The sequence below is a fragment of the Sceloporus undulatus genome, chromosome 8 (assembly GCF_019175285.1).
Source record: "Sceloporus undulatus isolate JIND9_A2432 ecotype Alabama chromosome 8, SceUnd_v1.1, whole genome shotgun sequence".
Classification (NCBI taxonomy): domain Eukaryota; kingdom Metazoa; phylum Chordata; class Lepidosauria; order Squamata; family Phrynosomatidae; genus Sceloporus; species Sceloporus undulatus.
Window position 1 is genome coordinate 25,402,385 of NC_056529.1, and position 21,523 is coordinate 25,423,907.

The 21,523-nt window shown below is 40.7% G+C and overlaps 2 protein-coding genes across 2 annotated transcripts in view; one reads left to right on the forward strand and one right to left on the reverse strand.

The window, feature by feature from the left end:
- The window catches only part of C8H7orf50 (chromosome 8 C7orf50 homolog), a 92,136-nt gene extending 71,034 nt beyond the window's left edge, over window positions 1–21,102 (reverse strand). The window contains exons 1-2 of the mRNA XM_042480632.1: window positions 20,927–21,102; window positions 16,764–16,958 (exon numbers count right to left, since the gene is read on the reverse strand). Of these exons, the coding sequence (XP_042336566.1) occupies window positions 16,764–16,910 (147 nt within the window). The 5' untranslated portion in view covers window positions 16,911–16,958; window positions 20,927–21,102. The remainder of the gene's footprint in view (window positions 1–16,763; window positions 16,959–20,926) is intronic.
- GPER1 (G protein-coupled estrogen receptor 1) lies at window positions 4,069–7,903 on the forward strand. The gene is made up of 2 exons (XM_042480621.1): window positions 4,069–4,251; window positions 6,208–7,903. Exon 2 carries the CDS (start codon window positions 6,552–6,554, stop codon window positions 7,593–7,595), a length of 1,044 nt encoding a protein of 347 aa, XP_042336555.1. The 5' UTR covers window positions 4,069–4,251; window positions 6,208–6,551; the 3' UTR covers window positions 7,596–7,903.
- Window positions 21,103–21,523: the final 421 nt, after the last annotated feature.

Consider the following 21,523-nt stretch of genomic DNA (forward strand, 5'->3'; position numbering starts at 1 on the left):
AGAAAAACCTAAAGGCAGTAAAGACAATAGCTCTTTCATTAAGCGATGCAATAAACAGAATTCTAAGAGAGTTTTGTAATTTAAAAAACTGACATGAACAGAGGAACCAGAAGTAAAACCTAACAGGGTGATAGCTTTGCATGCAGATCATTATCTGATGGTCAAAAGGTTTCACTGAAAGATTATGATGTAACCTAAGAAACAATGTATAATTTAAACTCAATGTTTCTTAAATTACATCTTAATTCGGCAGAACTAAAAAACACAATCCATGCATAATAGGCCAAAAAGGTGGCTTTTTCCATTTATGCTACACATAAAGGAATCTTTTGCATGCCCATTCCCTTTCTCCACCAAAATGTATTCTACCCAGGATGCACAACTCAAATGAATAATGTAGGAAGAGCTGACACAGCCCTCTAAGAAGATCACACTCAGACATTTGACTGTGTTGAACTCATGAGGGAATCATGTGTTTCTTACAGAAGGAACAAACTACCTGTGTTGTACACTGAGAATGTTTGATGATGAAAGATGTCAGGCTCAGTCTCTTTGATTCCTAAAGCGTGTGCACATGGATGCACGTGCGGCACACAACACATCCTTCAAAGCCAAATGAAGTAAAGTCTATGTACATCTAACCACATTTCTCTCACATTCATGCATTCTCAGCCTTGCTTCTGTAAGTTCCTCAAAGCAGGGGCACTTTTTTGTCCTTGATCTTTTGCTACTTCTGTAAAGCGTTATGTTCGCTTATGTTATCATACACATCATTATATTTAAGATGAATACAGTGAGTTTATACATTATATTTAAGATGAATATTTAAATACATTATATTCAAGATGTATACTAGTCATCTGTAGTTTGGAGCTCCACATTAGCCAATGGTGGCATGTCCCTGTGGGCACACTAATGTGTGTGCAGTGCCACCCATTGACTCATATGGGCTTCAGCTCCCATGGTTTTCCCCATCCACAGAGGTGGGGGGGAATGAAACCTCTGCAAGAAGGGCCTCTTCATTAATACTCTGATATCTCATGAAAAAGAACTACTTGCCTGAATAACTTTCAGAAATAGTCTTCCAGGCAAACCACTGCATTGAACCTTTGGGTGCAGTCACACATTATGATCGCTGTCAGCCCCAGTACAAAGACTCAGGGCGGCTACCAATGTTTCATCGCCAATGTTTCCTGGAGAAATAATCATTTACAGTATAGAAATGATACAACTACTGCTGAATACGCTGAGTTTGGTGCTGCAATAAGTCTGTGTGCCAGGAGAGGGCTCAGAGGATGCTGCCTGGCTGACACAGAATGATGTGGGGCGAAGCAATTATGCTCTGTTCTACTAACCCACTGCCCATCTTTCTCACAGAGGGATGTGGGAGCCTTGTGTGCATATATACACACCTCTCTGTGCACAGAAAGGTCTTATATAATGCAAGGATTGTTGGAGAGGTGTTGCATGTTGTAGTCGAGGACACAACAGTCCCTTGCAACCTGTTAGCAAGAGCTTTACCAATGCTTCTTAAGCTAACTGATACAGGAAACTGGCAATACTTGTTTCCATTAACTACAACTGTTTCTTTCTCTCCTGGAGGTTCTGGAGAGTCCGGAAGCAGATGGTTCAGGGACCAGCACCAGTCCATGCACCCATCACTTTGAGAAGCACATGGCAGAAATATCTAATTTCAGAGACAGAAGCCATGTTCGCCTTCATTGCAACAGGATCCCCAAATGTAATGCTTTCATGGGGTTGTGTGAAAATAAATGGGTGGTTATGGGGCATAAATACAGGCCGGGACTAAGCATGCCCTCCCACCCACCCACCGAGAACCAGCTTAGTTCTGCCTTGCATCCTAGTTCTTCCTCACACTAAGAGATGACAGACTGCTAGGAACTGGTTTTCAAATGGAGTGAGGGATTATATTTATCTGGATAAGCACAACAAGTCAAAACTGTTGTTCGGTTCTCTAAATGTGAATCAAATTCAATTTTTCCCCTCACCATGTACGACGTTAATAAACATTTCTAAAAATATTTCTGCAGCCTAAATGATTTTCCAATTATTACAAAATTCAATTTTATAGTAAGCACAAACAGGAAGCTTTTCAGTGTTGGGATATTTGTTCCAGTCCTGAGAAAATCTACCTGCTGCTATTCAACTGCCCTTAGCCTCTTCTTTTTTCCCCTGCAGCAATTAAGGAAACGCTATTATAGTAACCCAGGAGCTTAAATGTGGAAGAACATCACCAACATCCAAACAAAGATGAGCAAGGATGGCTAGTCTGAATACACATTAGCTCTTTACCTGGAGCCTGTGGGACCTGATATGTTTTTAATATCCTATTTTTTTTCTCCTGGAGCAACTGTAGCTCAAATTTCAGTTGGCTTGAGGGAGAGCAATAGCTGTTACTTGTGGTAAAATCAAGTATACCACTGTGTTCTGCACTCATCCCTTGCTGATAAATCTAACAGATTATGAATGTTTGTGTCTTGAAGTATTGCACACCTTTTGAAGATGATGCAATGGATAAAAATGTGGCTAAATTCAAATAGTGTCATTTGGCACTAGTATTTAATGATAGTGGAAATTGAATATTCTTCCCTCTTCTTACTCTCCTGTAGAGCCACGAAAATGCTCCAGTGGGTTTCCTAGCATTTAGAGGAGGTTTTAGGGTGCACTGGGGCTACTGGGAAGGAGGTACACCAGTTTGATCCAAGCCTAGGTCTGCAATGCTTAACTGGTATATTCAATGAACACAAACCTTACTGGGGAGAACAATTTTAGAAACATTAACAACCCACGGCTGACAAATGCTACAAGGAGCATTTCCTCCTTCTCTCACACACAAAATGCTTTTGAAGATCCAACTCAGTTTTAAAACCAGTTTTCCCTGAGGTTTTCTAGGCCAGTTTTGTTCAGAGGCAGTTTGCCTTTGTCTTCCTCTGAGGCTGAGAGACTGCGACTTGCCCAAAGTCACCCAGTGGGTTTTCGTGTTTGTGTAGAGATTTGAACACTGGTCTTCAGAGTCGTAGTCCAATGCTCAGACCACTACATCACACTAACTCTTTGATTCTGCCGAGGAATACATAGTGTCCTGATATCAGAATGTGCAGATAACATGGCTAACATTCTGATTATGTATGACTGTGGCAGAACATTTCAGTCTCCCTGACCATTCCATCTCAGACTTCAGAACAGCAGTCACTGAACAAAAGAACTACAAAGATAGACTGGAAAGAGAAACTGCAGAATTGGGGTTCATCCACAAACTACAATCCCTCAGCAATGGATTTAACATAGACAATGGTTTCCTTACCCACTACACACACTTCAACACTATCTGACCCCATCCTCATGGGGGTGCCCTACATTCATCTATTCCCCTCACCGCAGGCTAGTCCCATCGCAAAACTGGATCTGCCAGCTCATCTCCATGCACAGAGACCAGTTTCCTATGCCTTTGTGCACTAACTGGACATGCAACTTCATTTTCATACACAAAGGGTTTGTAATTTGAATTAACATCCTCACATACCAATGGTATATATATATATATATATGTCTGTGCCTGGCTTCCACTCCACCAAATGCATCTGAGGAAGTAGACTGAAGTCTACGAAAGCTCATTCTGCCAATTTCTTTCTTTCAGTGAGTCTCAAAGGTGCTACAAGATCTCTCTACATACTGATTCTACAGACTAACACGGCTCTATCTTTGAATTCTGATTATGTATGTAAAAAATGAGCACAAAAAAAAAAAAGCTTTTCACACAGGAGACAGATACTATTATGCACAGAAAGGGGTGCTTGACACACAGAAAACTGAAACTAAAAGAAGACAGATCCCCCTCACACAGATATATAAACACAAACCACAGTGAAGGCTGCCTCTGCTGAGCACAGCAGCCCTAGCCTCAGTGCCTTGCAGTGAGAAAGCAGGACCCAGTGTGGCTGAGCGACTCTTCACTTCCCACAGTCAGCGGAGCAATTCTGGCAGCCGCCAGGTGGAGTTTGTTCAGTTGTCAAGCAGTTTCCTTCAGAGGCAGATGAAGACCAAGCCTCCACCTGCTGCATCAGGATTTGGAAGCACTATCGACACACGGAGCGGATCAGCCTGTTGAGTCTGTTCCAGAGAAATGATCTCGATGGTGAAGGCTGCAAGGCAAGATGTTGTGCTTTTGAGGACACCTTCTGAGCTTACTGAAAAATAGAGGCAGTTAAGAGAAGGACTCACCTAAAGAGGGTAGGACAAACTCTTTATTCCTTAGCTTCACTTGCAAGTTCCCTTAATATGCTTCTGTTTTCGCCCCCCTTGTTAATAAATTCTCCATCTGTTGAAGGCATTGCTTTTTAGCTGAGTCTATAAAAATGATGCTCAGTGTACGTTCTGTATGAAACAAGATTCCCAAAAACAAACAATGGATAAAAGACAAGAGGCAAATATCCCAAGGTATTTTAAAATATACAGACTAACCAGCAAAGAAAAACAAGCCAGTAGAAATGGGTTTCAAATCCAGCATAGTCTTTAAAAAGCTGAACATAGACTGGAGAAACTCTGAGCATCAGTACAGCTCTGTTTTCTTGGTAAGACTTGCAGACAGCTCTGAATTTGTTGCTATAAAGTCCTTCGGTTTTTTAAAGACCTCTGTTAGAAATAGAAGATGCTTTTAGGTTTCTGACTGAACTGTACCAGTAGCAGCCTGCAGTACAATCCGCTATCATTTACTTGTAAATGGTGACTTTACCCATCGTTGAATATAAACCATCTTACTAGTGGTTGGAAGAAAACCAGCTCTGGACCAGTTCATGCCTATGGATGCAGAGGAGGAGAAGGTACAATAAATCCTAACAACTCAAAATAAAGAACAGTACTGAAATAACTTGGGCTCCTTGCAGACTCCAGTACATCGGATGCCCATAAAACAGTACTATTACAATAGCAGTACTACAGAACAATAAATGATACCATTATTTTCTTAATCATTTCTATTGGTCCGCTTTCCATTGGTTTATAAAAGCGATTTAGGCAATCTTTTAGAAACAAGAATTAATCAAAAAAGAAGAAGGCGAGTTTAAACACAGCTGGGTTATTCTTAAACCCTCCGTTGGCAAACCAAATGTCTACAAGATTAGTTACATTTTGGAAGGATGCCTTAATCTAAAAATGTGACACTACCAAGTTTCATGGTCATTCAGACATAACACAGCTTTTATTTCCAGCAAGTGAAAATAAATTTTCATTCTAGAAATAAACGCAACAAACCCCCATAAATCTACTTTATGCATGCCTTCTCATAAAATAATCAGAATGGCTCGGCCGGATCAGATTGCGTGCTTTTTTAATTTTAGCCTTCAATCCTTCCAAACAGGGCAAGGGGACAAAAAGCATCCCCTGCTGCTCAATCCCTGCATCTGGTACTCAGAGATACTAATATGGAGGTTTCATATCAAACTGTCAAAGATGATTGTCACTGAACGTCTCTAGTCTTTTGCTGTTGTTTTTCAACCTAAACTAGCTAGCATTGCAACAAGCTGTGCTAAGAAATTCTGCAAGTACTTTGCATAGTATGAAGAAACACTTCCCACTTGCTAACCCAGTTAGCAAAACAAACCTTAACAGAAAAGGTAGCTGCTGAAACATATCATAGTCCCTTTCCAAAAGATGCCAACTATGTACTTATGGCAAGCAATGAAAAGCAATTACAAATGTGCAGATAAGTACCAGTCTTATATAAGATTTTAAAAGAAACCTTGAGAGAAACACAGGGTGAGAATGAGAAAGACTCTTACACTTTTGCTCAGACTTGTAAAGAGGTTTATTAGTTTTGTAGCCAATGCCTGCAGCAGGGTTACTAGTTAAGGTTTATATAGTAATCTATGGAAAGGAAAGTTCTCTCTTATTGCTTCCACAACGGTCTTTATTCCCGATTTTCTTTTCCTATTCTGATAACAGCAACACCAGGAAGATGTTTTGCACATTGTCCCTGAATGGATCCCATGTAATCACGTTTCTTTTTTAAAATGATACTTATCATGTATGCCCATGTCTTTGTGGTTCAATTAATTAAATGAACATATTTACTTAAAAGACCTTATCACAAATTAGCTTGAACAAATGCCAATAAATGGTCATAAATGATGAGATATTTTCAATCTTCTAGGCACAAGATTAATATTTCCCCCCTTTCATTAATTTCAGGTCCAGTCAGAGTCACTGCTGCCAAACTGAAGTAAACAGAGCTATTATGGTTCTGCATCTTTCAACCTCGAAGCAAGTCGGCAAACAAGGCAAAATGTATATGCCTGAAGTCATCAACACTACTGAATACATAAAGTATTACAGAACATATGGATATTCTCTTGCTTGTCGTCATGAAGAGAGGCCGACTTTTTCTTGAAGCAGCATAGAAATTGTTCAGGCTTGGGTCTTAACTGCTTCTGCCTTGCCAGCTTTACAGAAGTTATCTCTTCAGATCACTTTGGATCCACCAACAGTTTTATCACTTTGGCACTGAAGGGATCTACCTATTTGAAAAGTAAACCATGGAAGTTTACACAGCATCTACAACTCCGGTACTTTGCAACGGATCATGTTTGTACAATCAAAACAAAACTCTTTCGGACAAATCAGAACACCAGCAATATGTTATAGGTCTTTTTTTGTCATGCCTTTACACAATATTCCTTTTTCCTATTGGCTTTGTTGGGAACATCCTTATTTTGGTGGTAAATATCAGTTTTCGGGAAAAGATGACTATTCCAGACCTGTACTTTATAAACCTTGCTGCAGCAGATCTAATTTTAGTGGCTGACTCCCTCATTGAAGTTTTCAATCTTGACGTAAAGTATTACGATATCACAATCATTTGTACTTTTATGTCTTTGTTCCTTCAAATCAATATGTACAGTAGCATATTCTTCCTAACATGGATGAGCTTTGACAGATACATAGCCCTGGCAAAAGTAATGAGGTCCAACCTATTTCGTACGATGGAACATGCCAGGTTAAGCTGTGGCCTCATCTGGCTGGCATCTATCTCTGCCACATTAGTTCCCTTCACAGCTGTGTATCTGCAACACACCGGAGAGGTTTCCTTCTGCTTTGCGGATGTAAAAGAAATCCAGTGGCTCGAAATAACGTTAGGGTTTGTCATTCCATTTGCTATCATTGGCCTTTGTTATTCATTAATTGTTCGAGTCCTGGTTCGAGCCCACAAGCACCGAAGTCTGCGCATACGCCGACAGAAAGCGCTTCGCATGATTGTGGTTGTTGTCCTTGTCTTCTTCATCTGCTGGCTTCCTGAAAATGTCTTCATAAGTGTACAGCTTCTCCAAAAGACAGACCAAAGCGCATTGAGGAGTCAGTCTTTCAGACACAATCACCCTTTAACGGGACACATTGTGAACCTTGCCGCCTTCTCCAACAGCTGTTTGAATCCCCTTATCTACAGCTTCCTAGGCGAAACTTTCAGAGACAAACTAAAACTGTACATTGAACAGAAAACCAAAGTGTCAATTTTACACCGCTTTTGTCATGCTACCTTGAAATCGGTCATTACTGACAGCGCTGAGCAATCGGAAGTTTAATTTAACCTGCGTCAAAGGTACCATGACGGACCTTGAGACAATGCTTACTACTAACAGAAAAATTGTGCATTTGCCATATAGACAGATTTGTACTCTATTTTTATGAGAATATGTAAAAGGTTACATATTATTCAGATCTCATTAAGTCTGCATAGGAATAAAAGGCTCATGGAAGGTTGAATCTGTATAGTTACAAATAATAAGATACCAGAAATATTAATGAAAGAAGGATCTGACTATAATAGAATTATCCAATGCTGTTAGTTTTCTTGCGTATGTCGGATGCCCTGAACAGAACAAAACAATAAAACAACACTAAGACTGGAAAAATACAATAGCACATATTGCTATGGACACAAATAAAAGTCATTGATTTTTCCATCCTAGTATATCACGTTGCAAACCTGGTTTAGAAGAGAGCTACATGGTTCAGCGCATAGGACTATATTTAGACAGATGCATTTTGTTACATACAGTGATTTAAGAAAACAGAAAACCACTCTAGAATCACAATGGAGACCTCTTCCTGCTACATTTTTCTGATTTTCAAATCTCTGACATTTCCAGGAGCCATCCAAAATAAGGTAATGGTTTCCATATATTGAACATACTCTGCCAGATGCGCAGAAATATCAAATCAAAGTCATGCAACTAGACTTTTAGCCATTGCTTTACCACTCAAAACAAACCAATGAAGCAACTCACAAACCTCCTGTTCTAGGTCATGTCCCCCCCAAGCTACCAAACAGATTTCGAAGGTCCAGAACAGGTTTCTCCACTGACGAAAGTGGTTTCGTCAGCAGAACGACAGCACTTGAGTCTATTATGTAGGTTTGCCAATTAAAAGCAAAATGTTTTTAGCACCTCAGGAATGGCCCAGGGAATGCAATTACACTCTATGGATAAAGAGACACAAGATGAAACTTCCAGGTTCAAAACATGGGGGGAAGGATAGGGATGAGCACATGCTGCTGCCTAACATTATCTGTGCTAAAATCCCAAGAATGCCCTTCAGGCAGTGTCACTTGGTCACTTCTGCATTAGCAATGGGGCGGTCAGTTTTGTCCAGGTTAATGTCTGAACTTTAAGAGAGTTAGCCAATGTTCTTAGCCCTATTCCCATAATGAGCTCAGAAGGTTTACAGTTCAAACTAAACTGCAGAAAGGGATTTGGTGATATGGAAACCACCATTCACCACTGCACCCAGGGAGGAGGGCAAGGTGTCTCCTGCAACTGAAAATGTGACTCTGTCATTTAATTCTACACTTCAGAGTAGGCAAGACAAAGAACATTATAACAGCAGCTGGGAAAATGGGACTGGAGAGGAATGGAGGGCTATGAGAAATTCAGATGCTCAAGCTCCCAGGAGTCATGGCAGGTATCCTAAAGAGGCATGCATGACATGAATGGTGAAAGCTCTCATTGTAGCACTATACAAGGATGTTTCAGGAGAAAGAGAAAAGATCCCATTTCTTCTACTCCACACAACACACACACACACACAAAATATAGCAATTAAGTGCTCAGTTTCACACCTTATCTTCTAACATGCAACACAGCACACCAAAGAAAGTCTGAAAGGTGGTAATCATGTTTTGCTTCTCCTCTCTTAAAATATCCTTCCTTTCAAAACTTTTTGTCTGAGGCTGACTGACAACATACCTCTTACGTGGCAAAGATGCATTACAAAATTTGGTTGAATGACCTGTTTGACTAGCTCATTTCTTTCCAAGGTCGTGGGACCACAGATGGGAATCAAGCATTGCATTTTCCATCACCCCTAACCAGAGCAAGTGGAGGGATGCTGGGAGCTTCAACACAGCATTCTGAAGTGTTTAAAGCATTTCATAAACATTATTTAGTGCCAGCTTTATATAATGTGTACCAGTCGCAAGCTTGTACAGCACAGAGACAGAGATCTTCTTCATGCTAAGCATTATATCACTCTGATACTTTGCCATGGGCCCATCCTAAGGAATCCTGGGATTTGAACTTTCATTGGGAATTCTAGGCTTGAAAATGTTTCAACATCATTTGTCTCATATCTTGAACCATACTCCTTCCCCTTCAAAAGTTATACGAATAATCTCAGTGAAAATGACTAGAGACTAGAGAGCTCTAGTGCCTCACCAAACTACAAATCTCAGAATACCAAAGGATGCCATTATGGCAGTGAAATGGACATCAAAGTGTTATAACTGTATAGTGGCAAAGAGACCTTAGAGAATAAACAGAGAACAGAGACAAGTTTATCAGGAGTGTGTCTGGTGGCCCCAAACAAGCCACCCTTCTCAGCTTCGATGTCCTTTCTGTAGTATGAGCAATAATGCTGCCCTGTCTTCTTCAAATGTTGGGAAAATAACTAAGTGTAAAACACTTGGATGCTCTCAAGTTCTATATCAAAGTTCTATATTGTTGGTGCTGTTAGTACTGGGTTGGGCTAGATTAAATAACTGCAGTTAAATTCCACTTAATCAAGTGGGACTAAATAATGTCTAAGTTTTTGCCTTGACTTTAAAGGGACCTAAGTGCAGCCAACGCCGACTGGATCAAGAATCAAGCAACCTCTGGCTTTTTGTGGGAAAGTCAGCAGCATCTTGTACACTTCCTGGAAAAAAAGATGCCTTTAGCTGGCTTTGCCTGGCATCTTTCCAGCATTGCAAGGATTAAATGTTAAAACAACATCATGCTCCCTTCTCCCATAGTTATCTGACAGAGAGGAGCTGTTTGTGGAACACTTCGGGGTGGTTTGAACACAGTATGTTGGTCACAAGGTGTGCTGGTCACAAAAGGATAACAAGAATACAGTAATTTTACAATACCACCAAGATAAGATGTGAGGATCAACACTCTTAAAACTTTCTCTCTGCCATACAGAGGGAAAGTGAGAGAGAAGAAAGACAGGAGACCACCAGAAAGGCATTACAAGATTGTGAAAGAGACAAAAAGGAACAAGAGGAGCAGTTCATGAGAAAATCTCAATGTGAAAAGATGTCTGAAGTCCAGAAGAGTTTGGTATGTGGGATGTCATTCAAAGTCAACCATTTGGCAGCCAAGCAACAAAACAAGCATGTGCTGACATCTGACACCGTTTCAAAATGATGCTTGCAAAAGTAGAATACATTCCGCATGTGTGTCACAAGAGCTGCTTAATGAAGCTGCTAGACTTGAAACAATTCTGCAGAAGGCCAAACTGATATGTGTGGTTCTGATTTATAAGCAAAGACTGCTTGTCAAATCCATTTGGCAGCCAGCAGTAGTTGATGGAGGCCCATGTTCTCTTCCTATGGTCAAAGGGTGGTGCCTGGTCCATGCAATAGGCATGAATGGGTGCTCTGCTAACAGAGATCATAATCTTGTTAATGAAAGGAAAGGATACCATAATTTTACAGTAGACTAACATTTGAATATGAGCCCTGGATGGCCCCATGTTTTTTTTAAAGGTCGTAATAGCTTGTGGCTGCTATGGCAATTGGGGCCATAACTATGTCCCGATATGAACTGTGATGGTGATACAAGGCCCCACTTTGTTTCTGGTATATTGGCTACAAACTATGAAGCCATAACTTCTGATTGAAAGGTATATAAAAAATGGGTTTAGGATTAGAATCTGAGGTCTAAATCCAAGTGCTATTCCTGATAAAAGTAGACACACTGAATCGGTGGGATTTATTGAAGTGTTCAGCAACTGACACAATGAATATACTCTAACTGGGACCAGCAGTTGGTCTTAAGCCATCTTCTACTATTGCATCAACTATTATTTTTGACATTGGATGTATTTTAACATGGCTTCATGATTTGGTCCATGTGAAATGCCACACAGTCCCCAAGGATACTTTGGTGTAACTGTGCTACCTGAGAACATTCAATCGAAGATATCATGGCCACCCAAGACACAACCAACTAAACGCACTGCATTCCCTTCACAGTCAAGCTTTAACAGTCCGATTCCATAAGCATTCATTGAAGGTTCAAGTGGAGGGATATGGCTCAGGATGCACCACATACAACACGCAAACATTTCAAGCTTTTATTTGCATTTGAGTGTAGTCTCCCTTCCTCGCCCGGAGATACGGCAACACCAGAGGCTAAGAATAAATAGCTGCTTGCTGAGCCAGCTATCCTGGCTGGCAACAGAGGAAAGCTGCCAGCTCTGCTTTGTTCAGAGGAGCTGAGACTTCACAGTTCCACCTTGTTATCTCATGGAGGCTGCCTGACTTGCCATAGCAAGCAATTCTAACGAACACTGTTGCAATATTAAGTGGCTGGAAAAAAATCAGAGCTTGGGAGTGCCAATAATACCACCCAGGTCTCAGGCCCAGTCTTGGGTTCATTCAAAGCAATTGGGAAGAATACATCATAAGGACTTACCAACAGAACTGCTACAATCCACAGAGACAGTGGATTGCTTCTTTACAGAGACTGCTTCTTTACTGTAAAAATACATATTTTTCCCTTAAAGGTCAAGTGTTCTTGGATGATTTTTGTCTCCCCTCCTATGAGAGACATGCTGGCAATGAGTTTACATTGTAAAGTGAGCTTTATTACTAGTTATGCCCAATAAAATACAGTCGGCCCTTCTTATACACGGATTTTTTATACACGGATTCAAGCATACACGGTTTGAAAATGTTCCAAAAAAGTATAAATTTACCTTGATTTTCCATTTTTTATAAGGGACACCATTTTGCTCTGTCATTATATGTAATGGGGCTTGAGCATACACGGATTTTGTTATACACGGGGGATCTTAGAACCAAACCCCAGCGTATAACAAGGGTCCACTGTACGCAGAAGCTGGTCATGAACAATCCTGAGCCATATCCATACAGTTGGTTCTCAAGGAAACCTTTTTGCTTGGTCTTATAAAAAATTGGGCAATGCTATATTGAGAAAAAGGAGCAACCTTTAAGTAACAGCTTTCCAGGGATTTCAAAACTGTTCATGATGTCTGACATCTAGAAGGAAAAGAGAACCTGAGTTTTAGAATGAAAAGGAGATCTTGAGCATCTAGAAGGAAAAGAGAATCTGAGTTCTAGAATGAAAAGGAGATCTTGAGCAGCTAGAACGAAAAGAGAGCCTGAGTTCTAGAATGAAAAAGAGATCTTGGGCATCTAGAACGAAAAGAGAACCTGAGTTCTAGAATGAAAAGGAGACCTTGGGCATCTAGAACGAAAAGAGAACCTGGGTTCTAGAATGAAAAGCTCTTGAGCATCTAGAATGAAAAGAGAACCCGAGTTCTAGAATGAAAGGGAGTTCTTGAGTATCTAGAATGAAAAGAGACCCTGAGTTCTAGAATGAAAAGGAGATCTTGGGCATCTAGAACAAAAAGAGAACCTGAGTTCTCTTAACTTTGAACAAAACGCAAACTGAGAAACCTAAACTACAGCACGAAATGTATGTATATATATGAGGCTCCATCCCATTGTTTAATGCCCGGCGAAGCATTCTTAACCTTTCCAAACCCAGCTAAACAGTACACAAAATATTGTGTTTATACCAGAAACAGTTGGAGATGCAAGCTTTTTGCCTGGGAAAGCCATTTTCAAAGTCGGAACTGTTTTCCCAGCTGTGAATATACTTTCCTGGGAAATTTGTTCAGCCCATTAGACTAATATTCAAAGGAATGCAAAATTATTCAGCCTCATTTATGCATTTAAATATTTCTGGCATATTTTACACTTTGGGGAATTTACTATCATGGCAGCAGAATGCCTTAAAAACAACGCAAAGCAACAACCGACAAGTTTCCTGTCAGTTTTTAAAAGAAATCAAAAATCCACACTGACCCATTTAAGCCTTGCCACCAAAAACAAAAAGGATGGGTCTTGATCTGAGAGTCACAAAGCAAAAACAACAACACAAAAACAAATGTAAGCCTTTTCCATAGCCCCTGTGGTCTTTAGCTGGCTATGTTGTCTTGCAAAAGGTACTGTGGTCTTTCCCCAGAAACATTCACTTGGTCTTTTTCAAAATGGTGGCACTTACCTTGGGCGATCTGGCAAGTTACCTGAGACAAGAGTAGGGTTTCTTGCTTTTAAAGCTAAGGGAAGAACCAACTGCCACTACTCCTATCTGTTCTTTCCATGTATTTTCCCCCTTGTCCTCCGTTGCTTGTTGAACTGTGCAGGTGTGTTATGTATCAGGACAGGCCCCAACACAAGGCAGACAGCCCACCAGATTGTATACTAGCTGCAAATAGCGATCATGTCTGATGGTCCTGGAGTAGTCAAGAGGTTCTAATGGTATAAATGACTATCACTGGAGTTCAGAACTAGAAGCAGGAGGGAACCTTATGGGATTCTGTAGGGAGCAGCTCATGAAGTTGACAAGCATTTGCCTGTCATTAGACTCTGAGACATCCCTACCAAAACTTTCGCAAACAGGCTCAATCCAACAAAGTCACCAAGGACTGCAGGAAGGTGTCAATTATTTCCCAGTTTTAGCTGTTCTCCACAAAGCGCTTGTTGTGTCTGGATGGAGATCCTTCTAGAATGCATGCCTAGGGACATAGCAAGACATCAAGACAGCAGAAAGGACTCACTTGTTCAAAAAGCTACTGGCCTCCTAATAGCGCAAACTGAGGCACGTCAAGTTATCAAACCCAAAGTTGTTTGGTAAACCAACATGTACCGGTGACTCGTCCACGAAACTCTGCAATTCCTCCGACCAAATAAAGAACATAGAATAGGGATGCAGTAATCCTCCCTACTATTTGACGGTCCACCCTGTTGTAAAGGATTTAGAGGGAATTGATTCATCAGCAGTTTCAGATGGAGTACAGTATTAATAAACCCCTGACTTATTGAGCAATTGCTGACAGTGATTTCATCAACATGAAAGCTCATAGACTACTATTATAGCTCCAAAAGCAAGGGAATATTTAATCCACATCACCTTGACTCTGCAGAAGTTATACTGGCTTTGCAGGAAGACTAAGAAAGCATTTCCACAGTTCACAGAGAAGGAAAGTAAACTAATATTGTCTTATTGACATTACAAAAATAGGCAAAGAGCAACACTGTGCCTATGGATGTCAAAACATTAATAAGCAAGCAAGCATTCATAATAAATACGATAGCTCTGAACAACAAGCTTCAGACAAACATCAATATTTTCTGTAATTGGACAGAACAACAACAGCGATATTGCAATTGGCAACAACTATTGCCCCTAAAATCTTAACGCTGAACTATCACAAGTATTTATATAACTTCTAGTGTGCTTTATAAAAACGAGAAACAACTGGCATTTCTCTAGGAATGTGTTAAAGTCGACTGATCAAAAGCAAAATAGAAGTATCCTTCCCAACTAGCTATAACCCAAATGAGCATAGCAAAATACTCACAGTGTTAATGTGAGTTACTAAATCATGTGCTCTCTTAGAAATTGAAACTAGTGAGAACTGGTTAGCAAATTCTGGTTAACCTGGTTGGCATTAAGCGTGGTAAATGTCTCTACAGATGTAAGGCTTAACCGCATTTGAGGCTGCATGGAAAAGTCAGGAGTATTTAAGTTCAAAAAGGAGGGCTCTGTAGCCTATTCCTTATCTCTAGCGCATTGTTAAGAGATCTAAGGCATTGGGTTTACATCAGCAGTCTATGGCTTCTAAGGCTATTCATACCTTGGTGTAGTACTTAAGTCACTTGTTGCTATTTTATGTTAAAGGAAGGAAATTAAGAGATAAAAAAAATCAGTGTAACAAGATTGTTTTGAAAGGTCAACATGTCTTAAAGGCAAATAGACTTATTTGATGCTGGCACAACTTTTGTTTGAACAAATTTTACTATGTTGGTCAATACTGAACTAGGCCCGGAATAAAACATTTCAGCTTACCTTCACACTGCTCTGCCCTAAAATCCATTAAAAACCTGCATTTTAAACTTCCGAGGTGTGAAAGACGCAGACAGAAAAGTGATTTAAATCACCGCTAAATGCGGCAGCTTAATGGGTTCGTGAAATTATCTTTGCCTTCAAATGTCATCAATATAGAAAATCTTCCCCCAGCTTTATAATTAAGCAGCAATGTTGGCTTTTTGGTATCTAGAAAATACTATACATATTATATATAAACAAAAAAAAAACACCCCAAACATTGCTTCCTTAAAGAAAGCTGAGGATTTCAGTTACAAAACGACCATTCGGACTATTCATAGAGCTCAGCTGCGATATACTGGCATTTCTCAAAACTGTGTGCTGCCACTTCATAGGATATGAATTTATTGTAAACAAGATGCCAAAAGCTCAAACCAGCTATTTGCCCTCTCTGTTCTTCAAAAGCCATGGCCTGATCCCTCCAGGGCTGGGAAGTAGGGGACCCAGGAGGAATTTCCTCTTATCTCAGCAGGAAGGTTGGGTCCGGTCAGCCAGGTCCTGCTCTCCAGAGCCAGGCTACAGGAGCAATGACAACATTGGAAAGCTGCTTCATGTCTTACATTTTAACTGCATCTAAAAGTTCATCTAAAAGGAGCGTAGAGATACTTTCCAGGGTGCATTTCTGCTGCTGCAGGATTCTGTTATGACAAAATCAGAATATACTGCAGATAAGAACAGTGAAATTTCAGTCTCTGTAGGTTAACCCAAAAGGACTTCAGACAGTGATGAGACTCACCACCCTGCAATCCATTTTCTGCAAGTAGGAGTTGTTCCACGACTTTATAATGAACTAATAACCATTTACTAGGATCCAGTCTCTGATTTCAAACACTATATACTTTTAACAACACAGCTCTGGGAGAAATGTATGCATCCATTCTGTGGAAGATAATTATGCCTGCTGACGTTTCTGTTTTATGGTAGTTATTTCCTCCTACCTACAGAACTGTGTTACACACAATGTGTAGATTGCTAGATCAGAGAGGAAAGACTGAGTTAGATTCCCAAGTATATGTTTATGGTTAAGATAGAGAGCATCTTGGCCGACTCCTTTTTAGTAGATGCTGGTATCTGTTGATCCAGTTTTAACTTTCATCTTATACTCATTCAATACATGAGCCAGAAAACAAGTGTCTATTCCTAGAGACGGCAACATACCAAAGTGCGGTGACATGCACCACAATAAAATGTTCACTTTGCAAATTCTTGTACATCTGCAATTCTAAGTATTGTTTTGCACTGTTTTTGAACATAGGAAAATACATGCAAATGCATTTAGAAGACTCATACTTGCTTGCTCATCTCCAATTTTTGCTTTTTCATCTTCGGTTCATGCGCCTGTTGCTCCTTCTCTGACATGAGAAGCTTCGGTTTCTTCTTCTCCATCTTTTCCTTTCTTGACGTGAGAGGCTTCGTTTTTTTCTTTCCCTTTTCCATTTTGTTATTTGCAGTTTTGTCTGTTCTTGAGCCGTCTATATTCAACAGCTGAAAGACACGGGGTTTGTGAAAGAAACTATGCACAAAGAAAGAACAACCAGGACTGCTGTCTTTTCCTTAAGGTTTATGTTATAAGTCAGAAAATCTTCTCAATGTTTTCCCACTTTCAAAACTACCACTATAATACGACTGGCAAGAGCATGATTTCCAAACATTTACGCAATGGATTTAGAGACATCATTCTTGCACATATACAGTACTTCTTTCTTACACTTGAACAATCAAGCTAAATATCTTGTCGCTTGGGGTAGATGTTGTATTTAATTCCAGAAAGTGTTCACATATTCCACCCATCTAGATCATCATTTCCCAAACTTTGGTCCTCCAGATGTTTTGGACTTCAGCTCCCAGAATTCTTGATTGTTGGCCGAACTGCTAGGGCTTCTGGGACTTGAAGTCCAAAATACCTGCAGGTCCAAAGTTTGGGGACCACTGATCTAGAGCCATACAAACTCTGGCCAGGATGGATCCTTGTTTGTAATAATCCACAAGTAAACATGTCAGTTTTTGCCTTGTCCTACATAGAATGAAGAGGAAAATCAGAACAGGTAGCAAAGGATTAAACATCTTGGACAAGAGTGCTATGCTCTTTATGTAAAGATTTCTCTACACATACATAATAGTGTACTGTGGGACTAAAATAAGACAAAATTGACCCCACCAAAATACTATTAAAAACCCACTCTATGAGTTCAACAAATCAAATGGAGATAGTCCTGTGCTAGATAGAGGGCTACTAAAAATCCTCCTGGAAAAGATTTGGTGGATGGGATTTACTTTCATGCAACTGATTAATCGCTCCATTAATTAATTGTTCTCCCGGCGAAATTGGGCATGCAAACCGGGGGATTAACGTCTCCTAAAATATGGAACGTCGTGCCACGTTCCTTAAATATATAAACAAGTAGCCAGAGGCCTCCAGATTCTGCCTTGTTCCACAAGAACAGATGGCAGAGGCTACCTTGCTGAGAGCGTACTAAGCTGGATAATGTGGGCAGATGCCGCCGCGTTTGGGCCTGGGACAAGGGGCTTCTTCTTGAACCCCTTCCAAAAAACAAAAAGCAGCAAGCAGCATGCGGTAAAAGAGGAGGTCAATATCGTAACCAAGATGCAGATCAAATCAAAAAAATATTTCTTATGTCAATGTGTGGGTTATAAATGAAAAGGAAGGGATGTTAAGCAAATATAGTTTCTCCTTTTGATGTAATAAGACACTGCATACGTCTATTTTTTCATTTTGGAAACTGGGCTCCAGGTTTAATTAGAAACATTATAATCTAGCTCCGAAAAAAAAGGCAGTAGGGAGAAGTATCCTCCCAGAAAAAAAGCAAAGAGCGACCTATAAAAAAAGATCACTGGCAATGTTTCTGAGTTAACTGCTTAAGCATAAGCATACAGATCCAAATCTGCATAATTGGGAACATATATACAATGTAAATGCAATGCAATATACAATGTAAGCGTTGCAGCAAGGTAGCAGTCACTACTCTTGAAGTAAGTATGCCTTCAGCTTTCCTTCTGTGAAACACAGGATGGAAGTGTCTACGTACACTTGTATTTTTCAGTGGAGTAGTTATGCTCTTCTGTCACACACACACACCAAGACTTTGGCACCTTAAAAGTCAACAAATCTATTGCTGCGTCTGTTTTTGTGAGACAGGGAACCCTTTGCCACCTGCGACTGCAGGAGGAGCGTATTGAAAAGGAGCCGTGTGTTTGTGTGTGGAGAAGGAATCCGCTTCTGTAGACTCAAAACTCAGCTATTGGGGCTGTGAAGCCACTTGGAGGCAATTTCGGGTGGAATCGGAATTGGCAGAAATGTACCAGCTCCAGAATTAAAAAGATTGAGCAATATATTGTAAATACCGGATAGCATTTTATATTTCCATTTTATACCTAAAGAAATATTTAGAGAGACAGTGTATGAGCGTTGGACTTTGACACTGAGAGACCAGGATTTGAATCCGGTCTCAGCCATGCAAACCCAATGGGAGACTCTGGGCAAGTCACACTCTCTCAGATGCAGAGGATGGCAACGGCAAACGCGTTCCGAAGGAGCCTGCCAAGGAAACCCTATGAAAGGTTTGCCTTAGGGTCGGCATATAAGTCTGAAATGGCCTGAAGGCACACAACAACAACAGCAGCAGCAGCAGCAGCATGGTCCAGCCATTGCCACGTCTGTAAAGGAACTTGGAAACAGTTTTAGGTGGGATCAAGATTGGTAGAAATGTATCACTCAAGGTCCTATATATATATATATATATATATATATATATGGTAAATACTGTGTATCATTTTATACCTAAATAAATATACTTGGGCCTTGCAGGTATGCTGTTTAAATGATGCATGCATCCTAAGAATCCGGAAGCTGCACCAAAGCTGCACTCCAATGCTTAGGAATGGAGTGTGGCTTTGGTGCGACCTCTGGACTCTTAGGACCCATGCATCATTTAAATAGCATACCTCCAAAGAGACCCGAAGCAGCTTTATTTTGGCAGTCTGTAACAGGCCATAATGTTCTGTTTAAGTAGCCTAACAATTCACTTGGTGATGAAATGCCTTGTGCTAACATTGGCCCCATACAAACAGGCCAAAACAAAGCTGCTTCGGGTCACTTTGGAGGTATGCTGTTTAAACGATGCATGTGTCCTAACAGCCCGGAAGCTGCGCCAACACTAGTCTCCAGTCCTAAGTACTGGAGCGTGGCTTTGGAGCAGCTTCTGACCTCTCAGGACACATGCATCCTTTAAACAGCATACCTCCGAAGTGACCCAAAGCAGCTTTATTTTGGCCTGGCTGTACAGGACCATTGTTACTTCTAATATACACTAATATATACCTCCACGTTTGCAGCTTTGATTAGTTGTGGCTTTGATTCGTATGTTCTCTCTAGGCCCTCCAGTGCAACTCTGCCAAGAGGTTGACCATAGATTTGCGCTGGAGAACTTAGAAGTTCCTGGAGCAAGTGCCTCTCTGGGCATTTGTAGGTCCTCCAGCCGTGACTCTCTGGTCAAATTCTGGCAGACGTTGACCATAGAGTTGCACCGGAGGACCGGGAGATTCCTAGAGAGGTGTTCTCTTAGGTAAAAAGAATAGTGTTATTATTATTATTATTAGAGTTTTTTTCCAGAGAGGCAGAGGTGCTCTTGGTCCAGTCATTTCATTTGAAATAAACATAGGAGTAACTTTTCCAAGCTCTGGCGGTTCTTTCAGCCCCGCTTCTTAAGGCTCACAGGAGTGAGATATGTAAATACAGTAGTTATTCAATATATATATATATATATATATATATATATAGGACCTTTTCCAAGCGTTGGCTTCCTCTCATTCCTCTTCTTAAAGGAGTGGGATATAAATAGATATTGAGAAACATTTTAAAATGAAAAACAGGAGTAACTTTTCCAAGCTTTGGGGCTCCTCTCGTTCCTCTTCAGACTCAAAGGAAGTGGGGTATAAATAAATATTATTATTATTATTATATTTATTTATCATATTTTTGTTTTGTTTTATATATTATTCCAAGCTCTGCGTTTCTCTCAGTCCCTTTCAGCTCAAAGGGATATAAATAAATATTTATTTGATTTTATTATTATTAAATGTATTTTATTTATTATTCCATCCTATTTCTGCCTTGTTTTCCATCCTATTCCAGGCTCTGGAGTTTCTCTCAGTCTCTTCAGACTCAAAGGAGTGGGATATAAATAAGTATTCGTTGTGTTTTGTTTTATAAACAAGAGTCACTTTTCCTGGCGGTTCTTGCATGACTTCCCTTCAGGCCCAAAGGACTGGGATATAAACGTTTTTCCTTTGAAATGAACCAACAAACGAGGGGCAAAGGAGCCTCTTTCTGGCCCCAGCGTTCCCCTCAGTCCTTCTGTTTCTCCTCCTTCCACTCAAGCGCTGCTTTTCCCCTCACAAACCGGCGTCCGCCATTTCCCTCACAAGCCACCCACCTCGCACTCCACGAACTGTCGCCCTCACTTCAACCGGCTTCGCTCTTGCCGCCTCAGAACGGCCGCGCGCGACCTCTTACTGGCTCCCTTGCGCAACCATCAAACAGCTCAACCAATGAGAGTCCAGTATCGCTCTTTTGTCCCCTCCCTCGGCGCGAGCATTTCGACGCTAGGTGGGCGGGGCGGCAGCGCCTGCCTCGTCGCGAAGTTTACGGTTGGAAGGGAAGAACCATTTGATTCCGGAGAGGGCGGGCGCTTATGACCGCTCCCTGTCTTCCTATTGGTCGAGGCGCACCTGAGTGACGTCTGCCGTCCTCTGCCTCGCTGACAGGGCTTTTATCACGCCACTCGTTCATAGCTTTTCTTTGTGGATTGTTGGGAGTTGTAGTTGAGCGACGCCCCAAAAGGTCCATGGCTGACAATTCTAAAAGGCCCCTCCCTAAACTACAAACCCCATGATGCCACGGGAGTCAAAGTGGAAGCATAATAAAATTTTAAAAATATAGCAAAATATAAATTATATATATATATATATATATATACACACACACACACACACACACACACACACACACACACACACACACACACACACAA

Coding starts and splice junctions, on each gene's coding strand:
- GPER1 (XM_042480621.1), top strand. CDS start 6,552: ATGGAAGTTTACACAGCATCTACAACTCCGGTACTTTGCAACGGATCA.